The 22,608-nt window shown below is 34.2% G+C and overlaps 4 protein-coding genes across 4 annotated transcripts; 3 read left to right on the top strand and 1 right to left on the bottom strand.

The window, feature by feature from the left end:
- Positions 1–1,693: 1,693 nt before the first annotated feature.
- On the top strand, positions 1,694–3,864 carry LOC131605328 (uncharacterized). The gene is made up of 4 exons (XM_058877701.1): positions 1,694–2,494; positions 2,686–2,958; positions 3,088–3,356; positions 3,426–3,864. Exons 1-4 carry the CDS (start codon positions 1,694–1,696, stop codon positions 3,862–3,864), a joined length of 1,782 nt encoding a protein of 593 aa, XP_058733684.1.
- A 604-nt stretch (positions 3,865–4,468) lies between these two features.
- LOC131605327 (uncharacterized) lies at positions 4,469–4,940 on the bottom strand. The gene is made up of 2 exons (XM_058877700.1): positions 4,584–4,940; positions 4,469–4,501 (listed from the first exon to the last, which is right to left on the bottom strand). The coding sequence occupies exons 1-2, from the start codon at positions 4,938–4,940 to the stop codon at positions 4,469–4,471; spliced, it is 390 nt and encodes a 129-aa protein (XP_058733683.1).
- Positions 4,941–6,467: 1,527 nt separating this feature from the next.
- LOC131607210 (wax ester synthase/diacylglycerol acyltransferase 4-like) lies at positions 6,468–10,140 on the top strand. The gene is made up of 5 exons (XM_058879231.1): positions 6,468–6,706; positions 6,786–7,367; positions 7,461–7,814; positions 7,935–8,072; positions 9,670–10,140. The coding sequence occupies exons 1-5, from the start codon at positions 6,521–6,523 to the stop codon at positions 9,865–9,867; spliced, it is 1,458 nt and encodes a 485-aa protein (XP_058735214.1). The 5' UTR covers positions 6,468–6,520; the 3' UTR covers positions 9,868–10,140.
- Positions 10,141–11,004: 864 nt separating this feature from the next.
- Positions 11,005–12,515, top strand: LOC131605326 (uncharacterized). The gene is made up of 8 exons (XM_058877699.1): positions 11,005–11,010; positions 11,079–11,140; positions 11,183–11,270; positions 11,420–11,687; positions 11,776–11,866; positions 11,950–12,077; positions 12,156–12,246; positions 12,326–12,515. Exons 1-8 carry the CDS (start codon positions 11,005–11,007, stop codon positions 12,513–12,515), a joined length of 924 nt encoding a protein of 307 aa, XP_058733682.1.
- The last annotated feature ends 10,093 nt before the right edge of the window (positions 12,516–22,608 follow it).

The raw sequence follows: 22,608 nt of genomic DNA, 5'->3' as shown, positions 1-22,608 counted from the left end.
GAATGACATGGAAAACATAAACTATTTAAAATATTTTCAGGTTATCTGTAAAATAAACTTAATTTGGAAAATGTATTTTTAATTCATTTAATGATTTAAAATAGAGAAAATGCGTAATGCACTGACAGTGTAAAATATTTTTACACTGTCAACCAATCACCACCATGCATCCAATTAAGACATTCTTTTATTTTAAAAAAAATTTAATGACATGGCACATTCATAACTCCTTATTGGATGACAGTGTAAAACTATTTTACACTGTCAGTGCACTACCTTTTAACTCTTTAAAATATTTTTAATTCATTTAATTGGACACATAAGAATCCAATTTTGCCCTAATCCCTTTCTTGTTCATTCTGTTCGTCAAAATCCAAAAAGCCCCTTCATCTCCTTCATCTCCTCCATTGTTACACAGTGCGCAGGTGGGTGGTGGTATTGTCTTCTCCAAACGCCATAGTCTTCGTATTGCTAGCTGGTGTCAATAGCTGAAGAACCTCCAGAAGAACAATGGCGACTTAGGAAGAACGCTTTTGTTTTAGGTATGTTTTTTTGCCTTCTTTGAACATGGTGATAGTTAGTATTTATAGTTTCGTGTGGTCCACTGATTTTATGTTATTGTTTATTACTATAGTAGTTTCCATTGGTTTGTGTGGTCCACCATGTTCTGCTATTGTCGCTTATTATAGTAGTTTCCATAGGCTTGTGTGGTCCACCAGTTTTAACTTTGCATTTGAATATTGTTAATTTCAGGCCATCCCAAGAGATAAAAGTTAGGTTAAAGACACACCATAGGGGTATGTTTGTAAATGAACCTGTTAATTTGTACGTAGATGGTGAGGTTACTGAATTTGGATGGAAGTTTGATGTTGACTATATGTCTGTCGTGGAAATGAGACAAGTGATTAGGGCACAAGGTTATGTTGACATTGCTAATCTGTGGTATAGGCACCCCAATTATAGCTTTACTCGTGGTCTAAGGAGTTTGAACACTGACAATGATGTCTTGCAGTTTGCTAAAGATGTCGAAGGTCATGAGCTGATTGATATTTATGTGGAACATTAGGTATCAGATCCACCTGAATTTGTTGACCCAAGTGAGCTAGGTAAAATTATAGATGATGATGATGATGTACAAGTGATAGGTGTGAAGTCTGTTAATGTTTCTAATGAACCTGAACCTGCTAAGGAACCTACTGAGTTTGTGGGTGTCCATACACATGCTGAGTTTGTAGACAATGACCCTGAACCTGCTGACCATGAAAATTTTGTTGCTCAACCTACTGAAACTCAAGTTACTGATGAACCTACTGAAGACAATGACAATTTCCCTCATCATTTTGAGACCCAACCTGACAATGTCCCTCATCATTTTGAGACCCAACCTACTGATGAACCTACCAAGGAACCTACTGAGGAACCTATTGAGGACAATGTCCCTCAACCCAATGTACCTCAACCTAATGAACCTCAACCTGATGAACTTCAACCTGATGAACCTCAACCCAATGTACCTCAAACTAATGAACCTCAACCTGACCCTACTTAAGACAATGTCCCTCAACCTGAACATGATGATGACCTCAGTGAAGATAGTGACTACTGTGAGGATAGTGAAGGCTATGAGGATGTGAATTGGACCTCAGTTCTTCCCCCAGAAACCTTAGGTCAGGAAGAAATAACTGAAATAAACATGCCACAACAGGATGAGAATGAAGAGGATGTGGATCACTTATACACACCCCATGGTAGTGAGGATGAAGGAGATGTAGAAAGGAATCCAGTTTTCAAAAGTGGTGGGGGATGTGCATTCCAGCTAGGAATGATGTTTACAGACAAGGATACAATTAGAGATGCAGTGAAAGAGTATGGAATGGAAAATCAAAAGAATGTGTATATCAAGAAAAATGATTCTAAAAGGATTGTAGTTAAGTGTATGGAAGGCTGCAAGTTTCACTTAAGGTTCAGCATGAGGAATGGGCAGAATTATTGGCAGGCTTTTAGCTATGTGAGTGACCATACTTGTTTTAGAACTGCTGACAACAGGAATGCCAAGACTCGGTGGCTTGCAATTAGGTTTACACAATTGCTAAGGCACAGTCCATACATGAAGCCAGCTGGTCTAGTAGCTGAAACTCTTCAGAGATGGGGTTCAAAGATAACTACAGATCAAGCATATAGGGCTAAAATAAAGGCTTTGGAAATGATCCAAGGTGCTGGTATAGATCAATTCAGACACTTGAGAAGCTATGGAGAGGAGTTGTTGAGGTCCAATCCCAAGAGTACTGTGGTTATTAAATGTGCAGAGAATAATGGCAATCCAGCATTTGAGAGAATCTACATTTGTTTGGATGCCTGCAAGTCAGGATTTGCCACCTACTGTAGACCTATCATTGGATTGGATGCATGTTTTCTGAAGGGTGATTATGGGGGCCAACTGATGTCAGTTGTAGGCAGAGATGCAAACAACCAAATATATCCAATAGCTTATGCTGTTGTTGAGGCTGAAACCAAAGACTCATGGCAGTGGTTCTTGCATCTACTACTAGAAGATTTAGGAGCATTCAATGAAAGGTGCTATGGCTTTATTTCTGACCAACAGAAGGAAATATTAAACTCTAAATGTAGTTATTTTAATATTCACTTATATATTAATATACAACTGTTATGTGGTTTTTGTTGTAGGGTTTGGTTCCTGCTATCCAAGAATTAGGTGACAATGTGGAGCAAAGAATGTGTGTCAAACACCTTTATGGTAATTGGAAGAAGAAGCATTCTGGTTTGGTGCTTAAACAGGCCATGTGGGCAGCAGCTAGAGCTACTTGTGTTCCTATGTTTGATAGAGCAATGGAGAAGTTGAAGCTTCTAAAGCCAGATGCATGGAAGGACATGGCTGACATTCCTGCTAAATATTGGTCAAGATCTCATTTCAAGACATTTTCAAAGTGTGATATTCAGGTTAATAACATGTGTGAGGCATTTAACAGGGCAATTTTAGAGCATCGAGACAAGCCAATCATAACACTTTTGGAAGGAATCAAGCATTATATCACAAAGAGGATAACTAAATAGAAGACACTATTACAGGACTATGAGGGCGTTATATGTCCTAGAATCCAATTGCTCATAGAGAAGAACAAACAGGAGGCACAAAACTGGACCCCTTCTTGGCATGGTGATGATGACTTATCCATCTTTGGAGTTACCAATGGAGTTGAGACTTACTGTGTCAATCTGAAAAATGAATCATGTAGCTGCAGAAAATGGGAGTTGTCTGGAATCCCATGCAGTCATGTTATCTCTTGCATTTGGAGCATTAGGAAAAAACCTGAAGGATATGTGTCTCCATATTATAGGTATTTCTTGAATTCTACAACATTAAGTTTTCTTTATGTATTATTTATGATACAAATTCTGTTTTGCAGCAAGCTTACATTTGGAAAGTGCTATGCTAACATTGTGTTTCCAAATAATGGACCACAACTTTGGAACAATGTTGACCATGTGCCAATGTCTCCTCCTGTCATGAGAAGGGCAATTGGCCGCCCTAAGAAGATGAGGAACAAAACATCTGATGAGCCAAAGAATCCCTTTGTTCTTCCTAAGAAGTTTGGAACTGTCACTTGCAACAAATGTGGACAAGCTGGACACAACAAGAGGAGCTGTAAGGGAAAGAGGGCAGCTGATAGGCAAATACCTAAAGGGGGCAACAAGGCAAAGAAAGCTAAGACAACCAATAAGGCAAAGAAGAGTAAGGGAAAAGAAAAACCAGTTGAGATTGGTCAAGGATCTCAGGCACCTCAACCAACTCAGGATAAGGAGGCAATGATGCCTTTCTTTTTGAATGTAACAATGTTGCATTAGTATGAAAGTTTGTTGTGATTGTAAAACAATATGATATTTTGGGTATTTTGTAGTGATTAGTCATCATTGCCAAATAATATGGTAATCAGTTAAATGCGCCAGTAAGAAAACAATATGGCTGCCAAACAATATTTTGTAATGTTATGTTTTAAATTTGCTGCTACTGAACCACTTATGTAATGACCATCATTTGGATAATTTCATATATGCAAGTAATTTTATAACTTACTGCTATAAAGATGACTTGTTGGTTCAATTTGATTACACTTTGGTTAGATTTTGTTGACTGATTAAATGTTATTTCAATTTGTAAATAGATGATGTCAAAATTTGGTAACATGTTGGTAACATGATGTTATCAGTTTGGTTAAATTTGGTAACATGTTGACCAACACCAATAAACTGTTATCAGGTTGGTTCAGTAAACTGTTGATTGGTTGTTATTAGTTTGGTTCAATTTGGCTAAATTTGATTACACTTTGGTAACATTTTGACAACACCAAGCAACTTCATTGATCGATAAACTGTTACAACAAATTACAAGGTTTACAACACCAAGCAACACCATACAATCACAACAATAAACTGTTAACATAAATTGAACCTAAACATCCTTAAACTTATACATTAATTGAACCTAAACAAAGACAACAAATTAGACCTAAACAACAATTGTACTAACAGCTTCATTTCATAATTATTGTTGCAACTAATGATACCAGCACAACAATGGTCATGACCCAATTAAACTTCAACTGTTTCTTTATCAGTTTCATCTTCATCTTCAATTCTTCTTCTTTTGCGACTGAATCCTTAACCCTCTGCTTTTCTTCATTCAACTTTTGCATTAAGCTCGAAATTACTTCTTTTGCCCTAGGGTTCATTTCCTCATCAAGCCAAACAAAGTTACTGCACTTCTTGAAACCTTGAACCTTGTACATCCCACAACCGAAAAAGCGCCGTCCTGGGTTTGTATCGGTCCAGGCCGTCATCAATGGAGCATCGAGACCGCAATGACATTCCTGTCTCATTCTGTGACTTTTGTAGCTATCAAATGACACAGAGTTTTGAGACATTACAAGGTTGACGAAGGATGAAGGAGATGAGGGAGAAATGAAGGAGAAATGAGATACGAAGGAAATGACGAACAAAATGAAGGAGAAATGAAGGAGATGACGAACAGAATGAACAAGAAAGGGATTAGGGCAAAATTGGATTCTCATGTGTCTAATTAAATGAATTAAAAATACATTTTCCAAATTAAGTTTATTTTACAGATAACCTGAAAATATTTTAAATAGTTAATGTTTTCCATGTCATTCATCATTAAATCATTACCCATGTGGCAGGTTTATTTCCATGCCATGTCATTAAAAATACTGCCAAATGGAGGGGGGGCTTCAAAAATTCCAACAGAGTAAAACTTTGAGGGCATGAATCCTGGGTTTTAAACTGGAGGACTAAAAGTCTAAGAGGCTGAAACTAGGGGGACCAAAAATGCAATTAAGCCTAATTTTTAATACAATATTTTTTCTCAGTTAAGTTGTATTCTACAAAATCATTAATATAATTTGATTTTTTTTACTTTGCCATTTATTTTATATTCACACATGCTTCATTTTTAAAGATGAACACGTTTCTTTGAATTTAGTTTGGAGTATCTTTTATTTTATATTAAATTAATAAATTATTTAAAATTTTAAACTAATTAAGTCAGCGTATGAGTAAAGGGGTGATGCACTTTCAACCAATCACCATCCATGTATCCAATTAAATTATTTTTTTATTTAAAAAAAAACTTATAAAGTGTGCTCTTTTATATACTCCCTATGTCTCACAATAAGTGTGCTCTTTTATATTTTTATTGATCTCAGATTATTTGTCCATTTAAAATATATTTTATTATTTTTTAAATAAATTTAGTACAGAGGAATTAATTTTTATTGAAAATAATTATTAAAGAGTGGAGGAAAATGAATTTTCTAGAGTTTACACTAGAAAATTACAGAGAAAAATATTTAAAAGAATGTAAAATGAAAATATTTAGTAAATAAAAATAAGAATTAAAAATATTTTTTTTATTAAATAAAAAAAAAGCCACATAACTCTCCTAAACTATTTGTTTGGTATTCAATTCATATATAATGAATTTATATAGGTACATGTCACATATACTCATGCATTTATCAACCATTACTAATAGTGTCAGTTGGTAAGGTATATGATAAAAAATTTGTAGTACCTTGAAAAATAAACAGAGGTAGGTTGAAAATATTGAGCGAAAATTTATAAATTATGTAATAAGAAGAGTATGTTAGGATAGAAAAAAATCAAACAATTAGAGGTAAAGATAGACCTAAAAAAAACTATAAAAAAATTATTAAAAAAATCTTGAGATGGACAATTTGTATAAAAGCAAAGAAAAATTATTTAAAAAAATGTTGAGATTGACTATTTGTATAAAAGCATGGCACTGATTAAAATATTATATATGAGGAACTTTTATTCACGCAGCCGAATGCATTTAGTGGCATACGGATCAGTTGTTTTGGTTGTTGTTATTGTTATTGCTGCTAATAGTATATATATCATGGAGGCAGCTTTATTCTTTTTATAGCAAATTGTGTAATTAATAGAACATACAAACACCACAAGTATGGACAAATTTTATGAAGAGGTTGAAGAGCCAGTGAGTCCTCATGGACAGTATTTCAACACCTCTGTGATATGTTCATATATCTTTGGCTTTCTAGAACTAGCTATTCCATCTGATGTCTCACTAGCAATACCTTTGATCAACAATGTCTTCCTCCCCATCAATCCACGTTTCTCCTCTATTATGGTTCTATAAATATCTCTTCCATACTTTATTCCTTTCTACTAATATTCACAAATTTTCATTATTATTTAATTTGCAACAGGTAAGACACGAAAATGGTACGATGAGATGGCGAAAAGTTGAAGTGAAGCCTGAAGAGCACATAAAGATTCCTAAATTTCCTGAAACCACAAATTCATCACCAATTGAATTGTATGACAGTTGCCTTAGTGACTACGTTACAAGTATTTTAATTGAAAGAACGCCAGAAGACAAACCACTTTGGGAAATTCATATTATAAATTATCCAACAACAAATGCTGCTAGCACCATAATATTCAAACTTCATCATTCACTTGGTGATGGTTACTCTCTCATGGCTGCTCTTCTTTCTTGTCTTCAAAGAGCTGATGATCCTTCCCTTCCTCTCACTTTTCCTTCCAGATCACAATTAGATTCAAAACATACAAAGAAGGGCTTGTTTAAGAATCTATGTTTTGGTGTAAATGCGTTTTTTAGCTCCATATCAGATTTTGGATCAAGCATAATCAAGACAAGAATGATTCCAGATGACATAACACCTATAAGATCAGGATATAAAGGATTTGATTCTCGGCCTACTATCTTGTCAAACATATCATTTTCTCTTGATCAAATCAAAGAAATCAAATCAAACCTTGGAGTGGTAAGATTAATATTAACTAATTATATAGATTATTAAGCTAGATTACTAAACTTTAATTACTATTGATTTTTTATATATGATCAAATGGTGCAGACTATAAACGACGTGGTTTGCGGAATAATCTTCTATGGAATTAGGCTATACATGGAAGAGATGAATGAGAAGACAAAAAGAGCAAATTCTACTGCAATTGTAATGCTCAACACAAGAAATATTAAAGGCTATCAATCATTGAAGGAAATGCAAAAACCAGAATCCAAAGGACTTTGGGGAAATAAAATATCATTCTTACAAATTCCAATACCAAAGCCAAACAAATCAGGAATTTCCAACCCTCTTGAGTTTGTTTGGAAAGCTCGTAAAATAATAAAGAGGAAGAAAAGTTCTTTCAGTGTTCATCTCATAGGTTTGCTTATGGACTTGGAAATGAAATTAAGAGGGCCAGAGGTGTGTTACACATTAATATTTAACAACTAATTTTAAATTTGATTTTGTATTTATTTTTACTTAGTTTTGGAGCTTGTTAGATTTAATAATGTTTTCTACTTTATTGGTTTTGTGTTTCAGGCAGTATCTAAAATAATTTTTGATACTTTGGGGAACACAAGTGTTGTTATCTCAAACATAGTAGGGCCAGTGGAGAAAATGACTTTGGCAAATCATCCGGTAAATGGATTGTATTTCAACATGACTGGTGGACCTCAGGTATATTATTGAGAAAAAAAATTTAATCTCATAATTATTTGATTTGGAACTTTTAAGAAGTTCATATAGAGTGGAACTTTAACCTTACAAAAAATTGTTTTTGGTGTGACAAACACAATTATGCTTCTTTGTGTAAATTATTATTGAAATATTCAAATAGATTAAAGAATGATTTGAATAAAATAATTCTAATAAATTATATACACCTCAACCTCAATGTCTTTTTAAGTGATTTGAATAAAATTAAAGTGTTAAAAGTTATATTCACTTTATTATAATTATTTTCATTTTTATTTGGACATGTTAAAAAACATTAATATAAATTAATGTTTTAGTCACAAACATTTGTCTTGTGTATTTCATTAACAAAATTAGTTTATATATTTCAAATCCAAACAGTTTTGATTTCTTATATTATATTTATGTAGAACTAAAAATTGATGTCGGGTTCATTTTATTTTTTTCTAATGAAGTGTAACCGATATTTTCTTTTAAAAGTTTCATAAATATTTTTATACCCTTTTCACATTTTTTTAATGACATATAATTTAGATTTTTTATCTTTAAAGTCTTATAAAGATTCCTATAGGATGGATTTTTCATATTTCACAAGTTTTTTTTTATGTGATTTAGAAATGGACATATTAATTTTAAGAACAAAAATGAGAGAGGAATAAAAATTATATGAATTTAAAATAGAAGAACTCATTTCGTAAATGAAGTAAAATAGAGGAATGTAATTAATTTTTTTTTATAATTGAGAGAAATTAATATATTATGATGATTGTTTATTTATTTAAAATATGTATATAAGATAAATACTAAATTAAAAAAATATACTTTACTTAGAATATGTATAAAATTTATAATTGGTTAACTATAAATATTTTTTTATTTATGTCGAAATATTCAAATAATAATATTTATTTAAATTATTCTCTAGTAACTCACATTTGTTTCATGTATGATTTTTTTCTTAATTATTAGTTTTATTTTTAATCATTCTTATTTTAATTTTAAGAAATAAATAATTGATTAATGACAAATATGTGTCAAAACAATAAAATGTAAAAAAAAAAAAAATCTCTTTTTATGTTGAATATGTAAAGGACCTCTCATTTTTAATAATTCTTTATTAAAGTATATTTGTCCAATGCATGTTTTTCTAAAGTAAACTATAATTAATATATTATAATTATTTTTTATTTTCATATAAAATATAAAAAACTATAAACTATAAATGACAGTTTATTTTTTTAGAATATGTGAATATGTAAGAATTGTTACTTAAAAAAAAGAAAAGAAATTGAAATCCAAACAAGTGTCATCAATTAAAATGAGGCTGATAATGTACATGGTCATTTGTTTCCCTAAATTTAATTAAAGTGGATAGTGGTTATGGATTGAGAAATATTATTTACTTCATTGTAAATAAATTGTAGAAGATAAAAAGTCATAAAGAAATAAATAAATGATTGGGTAATTCAATAAAGACATGTCAGAACAATCATACACTTCCTTATATGTTTGAGTTGGATAAGTTAATACTACACCAAATATAGTTCTAACATGATTTATCTCTTGTGTACGATTGTAGGATATAAACATTGCAATTATGAGTTATGTGAAAGTATTAAGAGTGAGCATGAAAACTCTAAAGGGATTTATAGATGAACAGAAACTAAAGTTTTGCATGGAGAAAGCATTTGAAGTCATATTTAAAGCATCTATGAAGATCTCTGAGATATCCACCAAAGATTACCTGGCACATACAAAGGATTGTTTCAAGAACTAAGCTCAGAGCAAATAAAATTATATTATATAAGTGATTTATTACAAATATTTTGATAAATGTATCAATGTATAAGTGACTCGAGAATTTTGTCTTACTTTTGAGTCAATAATAATAAGAGTGTCTTTGTCTTTAGGTTGAGATTGATGTTTGCTTTAAGTGATCTTTGATGGGGAAGATTTAACTTGCTTCTTGTATTTTGTGTTACTGATCCGTTGATGTTTGCGATCTTTACTATTTTTTTATTATAGTCATTGGTTTCTTTTGTTTGTTATATTAGTAAGAAACCCGTGCTCTCGCACGGGTTATTTATTTATGATAGTGTGTAAATAACTAAAAAAAATTATAATATTTTAGATTATTCAAATAATAATTATATAATAATATAATAACAACAAAATTTTTGACAATGTGATGACACATGAAAGAGTGTTAATGTCTTAATATTTATATTTTCTATGCTGCATAAAATAAAAATATGTTTTCTATTTCAAATTTGACATGGTGTATAGCAAGTAGCAATTACCTATCAAATTTGATACTTAATTGTTTAATTTCCTAACATTGCAAATTCATTTAACATTGCAAATTCATTAACAGAAACAGTTAATCAACTCCAGGTTATTCCAAATGCTAAAATCCACTTAGTGCATAATCAATATGCTGTAGAAAATAGAAATCAAATATGTTGTACCTTGTGATATTATTAGAAAAGTTAGTGGTGCATTTGGTAATAAAAACAGTTTAATAATATTAACAAAGTAGTACCTCATTTTGTAAGTTATACTATACATTAACCAAAGCTTATTAGATGTAAATGATATTTAGTTTATTTTTCGGGATTTCACTGTGTTTGTCAAAATTGATTGTAAAAACATATACAATGTCTATGGACTGATGGTCATAACACTGCTGTTAAAATATGTCTTAGAATCCTTACACATGTATAATTAAGTGATAACTTAAAAACCTAATGCATTGGTTTTAGGAATAAGATAAAGTGTAATAACCATAATCCTATCAATCTATAATATAAGAAAGTTCTATCTTTTTGAACTTTCTATGTGGTGCTGTCAAGTGGCTTAGTCTTAGAGCAGAATTTGTTTCTTCTTGATGCGCCATGTGTAATTTTGAGGATTAATGAAGGTATGTTGTTCCATATTCCACCATTGATGTCTCATATAATTGGCATTAAGTTCGGTTTGTCCATGCAGCTTCAGCATCGGTTATGGTTATGTAATGAAGAGTGGAATGAAGAGTTTGTAACTCCTACATGGTTTTGTTATTTATAGTATTGTTTGGCTACACTTTTCTGCAGTATCATACCAGTGTTCAATATGGCAAGACCATTAGCAAAAATATGTGACATCAATGACAGCAAAGAACTTTGGAAAGTTGTTGTTCGTGTGCACCACAAATAGACAGTTGTTTCGAACAAGAGGGAGCATTTTGAGATGATTTTTGTTGATGTATCGGTAATGAAGTGAATTGTTCGGTTGTTTTTTCATATATTGTTTTTGGTTTGTTGTGTGTTTGATTTTACTGTTTTTTCCAGGGTGGTGACATACATGTTGTTGTTCCTGCACCGCATGTATCTCTTTTTTCTGAAAAAATGGTCTTGGATCATAGTTACACTGTTTCCAATTTTAAGGTTCAGGCTAATGTTGCGGCTTTCAGACCTTCGTCTCATAAGTTTATGTTGAAGTTTACTGCTGGCACTACGGTTACGGAAGATAACAACGCTGAAATACCTCCAAAGCCGTTGGTGTTTACTAAATTTACTGATATAATTAACGGCAACTTTAACAAGGATGTGCTAATAGGTAGAATATTTTATCTCTATTCTGTTTTACTGGATTTGTTTTTTATGTGTTGTTTCATTTTAAGGTTTTTTGGCTGTATGTGTTTTAGATGTCATTGGTATGGTGGAAAGTATTGGGTATTCACAGACCACATCAGGTGGCCGGAAGCAGCAGATTAACATGATGCTGCGTGACGGGGGGTTTGTATTCATATTTATTGTATAATTTATCGAACATATCTTATGTGACTATGTAGATGACATGGTTTGTATTATTTCTTCAGTGAGAATACTATCAATTGCACGCTTTGGGAATCCTATGCTGAACAATTCATGAAGTTCAAGCAGGAGCGCGGAGATGATTCGGGTCCTATTTTTGTCATGATTCAATATGCTAAAGTCAAGGAACAGGGTTAGTAATTGATCAAGTTTGGTGTTAGATATCCTTGTATTTTGATACAGATGGTTATGTAACATTCTATTTGAATAGGTAAGTTTCCACTGTCCGTGACAAACACGTTTAATGTTACCGTCCTTGGTCTGAATACTGATTTGCTGCCGATGAAAGAGTTTATAGAAAGGTATGCTCCCTGGATTTGCTCTTGTGTGGTTTTAATTTTTATGCAATGTGATTGTTACATTACTATATTCCTTTGACAGTTTTCCGAAGGATTCCATGATTACGTTGTCTGGCCAGGAGGGTTCCAATTCACAGCTTTCAGCACATAACTCTGAAAATCAACAGATGACTCATGTACAGAAATTGCTTTCAAAGGCTGTTGTAATGCTTATTGGGGATATTATTAAACTCAGAACTGTATGTTTGGAAGTTGTTGGCCATTTATTCTGATTTAGTATATATTTCCATTTTTCCGTTGCATTTGACTGTGTATCGTATTATCTTTTGGTTCCATAAGTGCAGATTACATTTTGTGCGACTGTTGGAGAAACTAAAATGCTGGTTGCCTCTCCGTATGGCTGGTATTATCGTGGTTGTCATGCTTGCTCATGTATTGCGCGTGGTGACAGAGCTCCGTTTGAGTGTGAGGCTGGACATTTCACTGAGGCAGAGATTTTTAGGTTAACATCCTTGTCACATGTTTTATGTTATTTCATTTATATGTGTCATTGTCAAGGTACTGAACATGACCTTTTTGAGTGCTCTATGTATACTGCGAATGTAGGTATAAGATTGAGATTGAGGTTACTCATGTCGGGAATAGCTGTAACTTTCTATTTTGGGACCGAGAGTGTGAGTTACTTTTGGGATTGTCTGCTTCTCAGCTGCATCATACAATGATTAAGGTATTTCCGTTTACATACCGTTGGAAAAACATAGACAATTATGCCAGAGTTAACTGATCTTTGTCTCGCAATCTCCTACAGGCTGGCATTCATGATGCCTTGGAATTCCCACTGGCATTGGATCAGATGTTGGATTGCAAGATGGCTTTCAAAGTTAAGTGGCAACCACGTTGGAAGAATGCCTCTGTCGTTATGCTATTGAAGAATGACCCTTTTGTGAAAGAGCTTGCTGATCAGTTTGACACAGATGAAGTATTTGAATTTAATCTTTGCATGTGTTATGCAACTTAAAATCATTGTAAACTGACTTTGCGCATATTATGATTTTGTACTATCTTTCGAATGATTTGTAGATGAAACAGCCTGCTGTCGAAGCAATGACCAATGTTCGATCCGAACCTAATTTTGTCGTCGTAAGGACGTTTACTGTACTAAAATATACTCCACTTTTAATGTACTGTTGAATATTAATTGTGTGATGTTTGTTCACTTATGTATCAGGATCTTGATGTGAGTTCAACGCACAGCACAGATCCAGTTACTCCTACTGGAAAAAGACACTTTCCAGGCGCATCAAGCGAGTCAACAACCTCGGATGCCACGTGTGATGGAGAACTTTCATCAAACAAGTTAAAGAAAATTATAAAAATAGAGAAGATAGATTAGTAGTTCCTGCATAATTTTAAGTATGTTTGGGTGTGTTTTTGTTTTATGGTGTGGACATGTTTTATTTCCTTTCCACTTTATTTGTTTTTTGTTTGTATTGCCACATAAACAAATCAGACTTGTAAGTCTGTTTCTTTTGGTTTGGTAACAACTATGTAATTTAATTTCTGTTATCTTAATATAAGACTTTTCTGTTTTTCCTTAATCATCTATTCAACTGCTATGATATTCTTTGTTTTTTACTCATCTCCAATATCCAAACTAGCATTACATCCTATTGTAAAAACATATTGTCACAACTAATAACAACCACAATTTGCATTATTGCTTACGACTACACGGGTAAAAGACACATAAACCTTATTCAAGAGTTACTCACGTGAAAATGAACTTGCATTTTTACAGAGATGTCCACAGAACTAGCATGCACCGACCAAATTCTCCGTTGAATGTCATAAACGTATTAAAAAGTTCCTAACATGAAATTGAACTTGCAATTATGCTGAGAAATCAACACACCTAACCTGCCCCGACAAAATGCTCCGTTGAATGTTATAAATAATCAAAATTAATATAGCTGCGCATATGACATTGTATGTATTCTCTTCAAATTGTTGACATTTATCTAAGCACCTGTTGCAATTGGCTTGAATGGGATCACCTACTGAGTTAAATAAAGGTACACATGAGAGTTAGAAATATGTTAATGTCCATTCATGTTCTCATTAATAAGGACTGTTATAATAGGTAATATAAAGATTGTACATAACGTTTTGAAATTATAATGACAAGACCTTCCATTTGCATTGTATAAAGTATATAGCAGATAATGCTTCACTTATTGCCTTATCCCAATGAACTTTCCAACATACCCCATTAATATTATATCTGTTTGTTTCATAACAGCTGTTATCACTTGAGTAATGTGAATCCATACAGTTTTATATTGTAGAATTCATACAGTTTAATATTGTAATTGGAATTGATCTATATAATTAGTCCACTCATATTCTTCTTAGAACTACTTACTGGCATCGTAGCTAAATTTAGGAAATATGCTAGAAACTAATGAACAAACCAGTCATACTAACTCTTCTATTGCTAGACAAAGTAGAAGACTTAGAATGAAGGAGAAGAGAGATGCCCAATGCACTGAATCAGATCATTCTCGAAACTTGGTAGATAAAACTGATGTGTAAGTGATGCAAGGAAGAAAATGTTAGAACAAGATTTGTTCTTATCAATTATCTTAGTTTTGATGATAACAATAATATGAATTTTGCTTAAGATAATATGGTACTCTAATCCAATGCAATTTCCCTTTCAGGAAATATATATAAAGAGTACGCATAATTCAGCGCTCAGAAGTTGTGTCTCAAATGGTTCAGCATGCAACATCAGAACATGGTCTGGCAAGACATCAGAAGATGGTCGAAGCAGAATCAGAACATGGGTCTATGGAAGCATCAGAAGAACATGAGATCAGAAGCACTGAAGATCAGAAGATGGTATCACGCAACAGAAGCACTTCAAGATCAGAAGATCAGAAGATGCTATGCACCAAGCTGTTTTGACTCTGATGATATTCAAACGTCGTATTCACAAACATCAGATCAGAAGGAAGTACAAGTGGCAGACTACGCTGACTGACAAAAGGAACGTTAAAGCTACTAAAGGCAACGTCAGTAGACACAGCGTGAACAAGGCTCGAGGTAGTTGACAAAAGCGTATAACATTAAATGCAATGCTGTACGGAACACGCAAAGCATTAAATGCACTCAACGGTCATCTTCTCAACGCCTATAAATATGAAGTTCTGATGAGAAGCAAGGTTACCAATTCTTAACAACTCTGAACGAAAATAAACTTGCTGAAACGCTATTCAATCAAAGCTCAGAATCTTCATCAACTCACTACATTGCTGTTGTAATATCTTAGTGAGATTAAGCTTAAACGATAAGAGAAATATCACAGTTTGTGATTATAGCTTTTAAGAAGCATTTGTAATACTCTTAGAATTACATTAAGTTGTAAGGAACTAGAGTGATCGTGTGATCAGTATACTCTAGGAAGTCTTAGCAGTTGGCTGAGCAGTTTGTAACTAGAGTGATCAGGTTGATCAGTAGACTCTAGAAAAGTCTTAGAAGTTGTCTAAGCAGTTGTTCCTGGAGTGATCAAGTTGTGATCAGAATACTCTAGAAGACTTAGTCGTGGACTAAGTGGAAAACCATTGTAATCCGTGCGATTAGTGGATTAAATCCTCAGGTTGAGGTAAATCATCTCTGCGGGGGTGGACTGGAGTAGCTTCGTTAACAGCGAACCAGGATAAAAATAATTGTGCAATTTATTTTTATCGTCCAAGATTTAAAGTCACACTTATTCAATCCCCCCCTTTCTAAGTGTTTTTCTATCCTTCAATTGGCATCAGAGCGCCGGTTCTAAGGTGCAAGCACTTAACCGTGTTTAGAAAAGATTCAGGAAGAGAAAAACGCTTCATTTAAAAGATGGCTGGTGAAACTCCGATAAATCCACCTGCATCTACATCTGGCTCTGCTGAGCAATACAACGGTAACAATGGTTATACAAGACCGCCGGTATTTGAGGGTGAAAACTTTGAATACTGGAAAGATAAACTGGAAAGTTACTTTCTTGGTCTAGATGGTGATCTATGGGATCTTCTGATGGATGGTTACAAACATCCAGTAAATGCCAGTGGCGTAAAGTTGACAAGGCAAGAAATGAATGATGATCAAAAGAAGCATTTCAGGAATCATCATAAATGCAGAACTGTTTTGCTGAATGCTATTTCTCATGTTGAGTATGAGAAAATATCAAACAGGGAAACAGCCTATGATATATATGAATCCTTGAAAATGACTCATGAAGGAAATGCTCAAGTCAAGGAGACAAAAGCTCTTGCCTTAATCCAGAAGTATGAAGCCTTCAAGATGGAGGATGATGAAGACATTGAAAAGATGTTTTCGAGATTTCAAACTCTGACTGCTGGATTGAGAGTTCTTGACAAAGGATACACCAAGGCTGATCATGTGAAGAAGATCATCAGAAGCTTACCCAGAAGATGGGGTCCTATGGTGACTGCATTCAAGATTGCAAAGAATCTGAATGAAGTTTCTCTGGAAGAGCTGATCAGTGCCTTGAGAAGCCATGAGATTGAGCTGGATGCAAATGAGCCTCAAAAGAAAGGTAAATCTATTGCATTAAAATCTAATATCAAGAAATGCACTAACGCTTTTCAGGCCAAAGAAGAAGATCCTGAAGAATCAGAATCTGAAGAAGAAGATGAACTGTCCATGATTTCCAGAAGGGTAAATCAACTCTGGAAGAGCAAGCAAAGGAAGTTCAGAGGCTTCAGAAGTTCAAAGAGATTTGAACATGGAGAATCTTCTGATGACAGAAGATCTGACAAGAAGAAGGTCATGTGCTATGAATGCAATGAACCAGGACACTTCAGGAATGAATGTCCAAATCTTCAGAAGGAGAATCCCAAGAAGAAGTTTCATAAGAAGAAAGGTCTTATGGCAACCTGGGATGAGTCAGAAGATGATTCAGAAGATGAGCAGGCTAACTGTGCGCTGATGGCGACAGAAGATGACGGATCAGAATCTACATCAGAATCAGATTCTGAAGAGGTATTTTCTGAACTTACTAGAGATGAGTTAGTTTCCGGATTAACTGAACTTCTGGAATCCAAGTCTCAGATTTGTATTAAATACAAAAAGCTGAAAAAGCTATTTGAATTTGAAACAAAGAGGCTTGAGTTGGAAAATTCTGAATTGAAAGATAAACTTTTAAAATTATCCAATGATGTTGGATCTCCTTCTAATTCAGAAAAATCCACTCCTAGTCTAAACCATATTCTGAAAGAATATGATTTAAGTTTCAGGAAGTTCTTATCTAGAAGTATTGGCAGAAGTCAGCTAGCTTCTATGATATATGCCGTATCTGGAAACAAAAGAGTTGGCATTGGTTATGAGGGTGAAACCCCATACAAACTTGAACCTGTTGATGAAATGAAACTCACATACAAGCCATTGTATGATCAGTTCAAGTATGGCCACTCTCATGATATTAGGCACACTTCACATGCACAAAGTTTTCACATAACACACACCAAGAAGCATGTGACACAACCTAGGAAATATCATGAAACTCATATTAAAAATTATCATGCTGTTCCTCCTATTGCTTATAATGTCAAACCCAAGTTCAATCAGAACTTGAGAAAATCTAACAAGAAAGGACCCAAGAAAATGTGGGTACCTAAGGATAAGATTATTCCTATTGCAGATATCCTTGGCTGCAAGAAGGACAAAGCACAACATGTCATGGTACCTGGACTCTGGATGCTCGCGACACATGACAGGAAGAAGGTCTATGTTCCAAGACCTGGTGCTTAAGTCTGGAGGAGAAGTCAAGTTTGGAGGAGATCAGAAGGGCAAGATAATTGGCTCTGGAACTATAAAGTCTGGTAACTCTCCTTCCATTTCTAATGTACTTCTTGTAGAAGGATTAACTCATAACCTCTTATCTATCAGTCAATTAAGTGACAATGGTTATGATATAATCTTCAATCAAAAGTCTTGCAAGGCTGTAAATCAGAAGGATGGCTCAATCCTATTTACAGGCAAGAGGAAGAACAACATTTATAAGACAGATCTGCAAGATCTTATGAGTCAGAAGGTGACTTGTCTTATGTCTGTTTCTGAAGAGCAGTGGGTCTGGCACAGGAGATTAGGTCATGCTAGTTTGAGAAAGATCTCTCAGATTAACAAACTGAATCTTGTCAGAGGACTCCCTAATCTGAAATTCAAATCAGATGCTCTTTGTGAAGCATGTCAGAAGGGCAAGTTCTCCAAACCTGCATTCAAGTCTAAGAATGTTGTTTCTACCTCAAGGCCATTAGAACTCTTGCACATTGATCTGTTTGGACCAGTCAAAACAGCATCTGTCAGAGGAAAGAAATATGGATTAGTCATCGTAGATGATTATAGTCGCTGGACGTGGGTAAAATTCTTGAAACACAAGGATGAGACTCATTCAGTGTTCTTTGATTTCTGCATTCAGATTCAATCTGAAAAAGAGTGTAAAATCATAAAGGTCAGAAGTGATCATGGTGGTGAATTTGAGAACAGATCCTTTGAAGAGTTCTTCAAAGAAAATGGTATTGCCCATGATTTCTCTTGTCCTAGAACTCCACAACAAAATGGAGTTGTAGAGCGAAAGAATAGGACTCTGCAAGAAATGGCCAGAACCATGATCAATGAAACCAATATGGCTAAGCATTTCTGGGCAGAAGCAATAAACACTGCATGCTATATTCAGAATAGAATCTCTATCAGACCTATTCTAAATAAGACTCCCTATGAATTGTGGAAGAATAAAAAGCCCAACATTTCATATTTCCATCCTTTTGGATGTGTATGTTTTATTCTGAACACTAAAGATCATCTTGGTAAGTTTGATTCCAAAGCTCAAAAATGTTTTCTTCTTGGATATTCTGAACGCTCAAAAGGCTACAGAGTATACAATACTGAAACATTGATTGTGGAAGAATCAATCAATATCAGGTTTGATGATAAGCTTGGTTCTGAAAAACCAAAGCAGGTTGATAATTTTGCAGGTTATGATATTGACATATCAGAAGTTGTTGAGCCAAGAAGCAATGCATCAGAAGCAGAGCTTCTCAGAAGCAAAGAATCTGAAGATCAAGTATCAGCTTCTCTGGAGGATCTAAGTATTTCTGAAGAACCATCTGTCAGAAGATCATCTAGACTCATCTCTGGTCATTCAGAAGATGTCATTCTTGGAAAGAAGGATGATCCAATCAGAACAAGAGCATTCCTTAAGAACAATGCAGACTGTCAATTAGGTCTTGTATCTTTGATCGAGCCAACTTCTGTTGATCATGCTCTAGAAGATCCAGACTGGATAATTGCTATGCAAGAAGAACTGAATCAGTTTACAAGGAATGATGTTTGGGATCTTGTTCCTAGACCAGATGGATTCAATATAATTGGTACAAAATGGGTCTTCAGAAACAAGCTCAGTGAGAAAGGTGAGGTGGTAAGGAACAAAGCCAGATTGGTGGCTCAGGGTTATAGTCAGCAAGAAGGGATTGACTATACAGAAACCTTTGCACCAGTGGCCAGGTTAGAGTCTATTCGTCTATTAATTTCTTTTGCCACTCAACATAACATCACTCTCTATCAGATGGATGTTAAGAGTGCCTTCTTAAATGGTTATATAGATGAAGAAGTTTATGTCCATCAACCTCCTGGTTTTGAAGACTCTATGTCTCCGAATCATGTGTTTAAACTAAAGAAATCATTATATGGATTGAAGCAAGCTCCCAGAGCTTGGTATGAACGCTTAAGTTCTTTCCTTCTAGATAATGGTTTCACTAGAGGAAAAGTGGACACTACTCTCTTTTGTAAAACCTTTGAAAAGGATATTTTAATCTGTCAAATATATGTAGATGATATTATTTTTGGAACATCTAATGCTACACTTGGAAAGGAGTTTGCTAAGTCTATGCAGGCTGAGTTTGAAATGAGCATGATGGGAGAACTCAAGTATTTCCTTGGAATACAAATAAATCAAACATCAGAAGGAACATATGTTCACCAAACCAAGTATGTGAAGGAACTTCTGAAGAAGTTTAATCTTCTGGACTGCAAAGAAGCCAAAACTCCTATGCATCCAACATGCATCCTAGGTAAGGATGAGGTAAGTAAGAAGGTAGATCAGAAGTTATACAGAGGTATGATTGGATCTCTTCTATATTTGACTGCTTCTAGACCTGACATTCTGTTCAGTGTTTGTTTGTGTGCTAGATTCCAATCAGATCCTAGAGAATCTCATTTAACTGCTGTTAAGAGAATTCTAAGGTATCTGAAAGGTACTACTAATGTTGGTTTAGTTTACAGAAAATCTAAAGAATACAACTTAGTAGGATTCTGTGATGCTGATTATGCTGGAGACAGAATTGAAAGAAAAAGTACTTCAGGAAGTTGCCAATTTCTTGGAAGTCATTTGATCTCTTGGTATAGCAAGAAGCAAGCAACTATTGCTCTATCAACAACAGAAGCAGAGTATGTCGCTGCTGCTGGCTGTAGTACACAGATGCTCTGGATGAAGAGTCAGTTGGAAGATTATCAGATATTTGAGAGTAACATTCCTATATTCTGTGATAATACTTCTGCTATATGTTTATCTAAGAATCCTATTCTTCATTCAAAAGCTAAACATATTGAGATTAAACATCATTTCATAAGGGACTATGTTCAGAAGGGTGTTATTTCTTTAAACTTTGTGGATACAGACCATCAATGGGCTGATATCTTTACAAAACCCCTGGCTGAAGATAGGTTTAAATTCATTCTGAAGAACATCAGTATGGATCTATGCCCAGAATGAGAAGATGAGAAGTTCTTATATATGAGTATCTTCTGAAATGAAATGTGATTTTCCAATCAGAAGTTCTGATTGAAATCTTTTAGAAATTATGATTCGGTTATTACTAACGTTTCATTGTCTAAGTTGATTCAGAACCTCTTTTAAAGCAAAACAGCTGTTACGTTTTATCTCGGGATGGTAAACCTGTCGTTACTATTCATGGATAAACGCGCGTGCAGTTAAAGGGACGCCGACCATAGGTAACTGTGCTAGTCACCTCATTTGTCTTTATTATCTCTCCTCACGTCACGTAACATTAAATGCTAGTCATCATTCGTTTCATTTTATTTCCTTTTAAATACTCTTCAAAATGGTTTTTGGTTTCCTATCTCTCTGTTTTCCTGCATTCCTGTCTTGTAAACCTTTTTTTGATTATCAATGAAAAAGTTTCTTTGATTTACATTCCAGTGATTCTATTTGTCGTTTTATGCATCTGAATCTTTTTAAATATTCTTTTTGATGTTATGACAAAAAGGGGGAGAAGATAAATGATAAATGATTTGATTAAATCTATCAGTTGCTGGGTAAAGAGGCTCCCACACATTCACTAACAAGAACTGCAAGTTCTATATGGTTTAAGTGTTTTGCAGGTACAGAGAAGTGAAGTGAATCTTCAGAAGCAAACACTAGAAGCAAAACCATAAGAAGCGTTATTCTGTAAAAGGAATAAGCTCTTGGAAACTGAAGCAAGCTGAGTGCTGTCAAGCTTCAGAGATCAGAAGCAAGAAAGAAGAATGAATCAGAAGCACTGATAATAGAATTTGAATATCATTGTCTATCCTGTTCTGACAAAATTCTATTTGCTCTGATACATATAATGTTATGGCTCTGATACATTATTTGCTCTGATACATTATTTCAGCCTATATGGCTCTGATACATATAATGTGTTCAAACATACATTTTATGTTCTAACTCGTTCATGCTGACTTTTGTCGTTTAGTTTTTGTTCTGTAACATTTCAGGATGTAGAGATGCTCTGATGATGCTCTGGTACATTCAACAATGTTCTGATACAAATTTAGCATGAAGTGATGTTGGTAGACATTCAAGTTCTGAAGCTATCCGAGGGAAGCAGAAATCAGAAGATGTGAATGTTCTAAAAGATCCAGAAAACTCAAGTTCTGAAGCTGTCCTGAAGGGAAGCAGAAATCAGAAGCTGTGAATGTTCTGAAGATCAAAGAAATTCAAGTTCTGAAGCTGTCCACGATGGAAGCAGGAATCAGAAGCTGTGAGTGTTCTAAGGATCTAAAGAAATTCAAGTTCTGAAGCTGTCCAATGGAAGCAGAAGTCAGAAGCTATGAATTCTCTGAAGGCAGAAGCTTATATGATCGTCTCTACCGAAATAATCAGGGAAGTCTTTTATTAAAGTTCTTCGAGTATTTATTTCAGGGGGAGATTATTTATCTCAGGGGGAGATTGTTAATCTCAGGGGGAGACATATTCATATGCTTATGCTATAGCTGTGTAATTTGTCTTTTGCCGTCTACTCTTTC

Source organism: Vicia villosa, linkage group LG5 (genome assembly GCF_029867415.1).
Source record: "Vicia villosa cultivar HV-30 ecotype Madison, WI linkage group LG5, Vvil1.0, whole genome shotgun sequence".
NCBI classification, from domain to species: Eukaryota; Viridiplantae; Streptophyta; class Magnoliopsida; order Fabales; family Fabaceae; genus Vicia; species Vicia villosa.
Note: the sequence above shows the minus strand (reverse complement) of the source record. Positions and strands in the feature narration are given on the sequence as shown.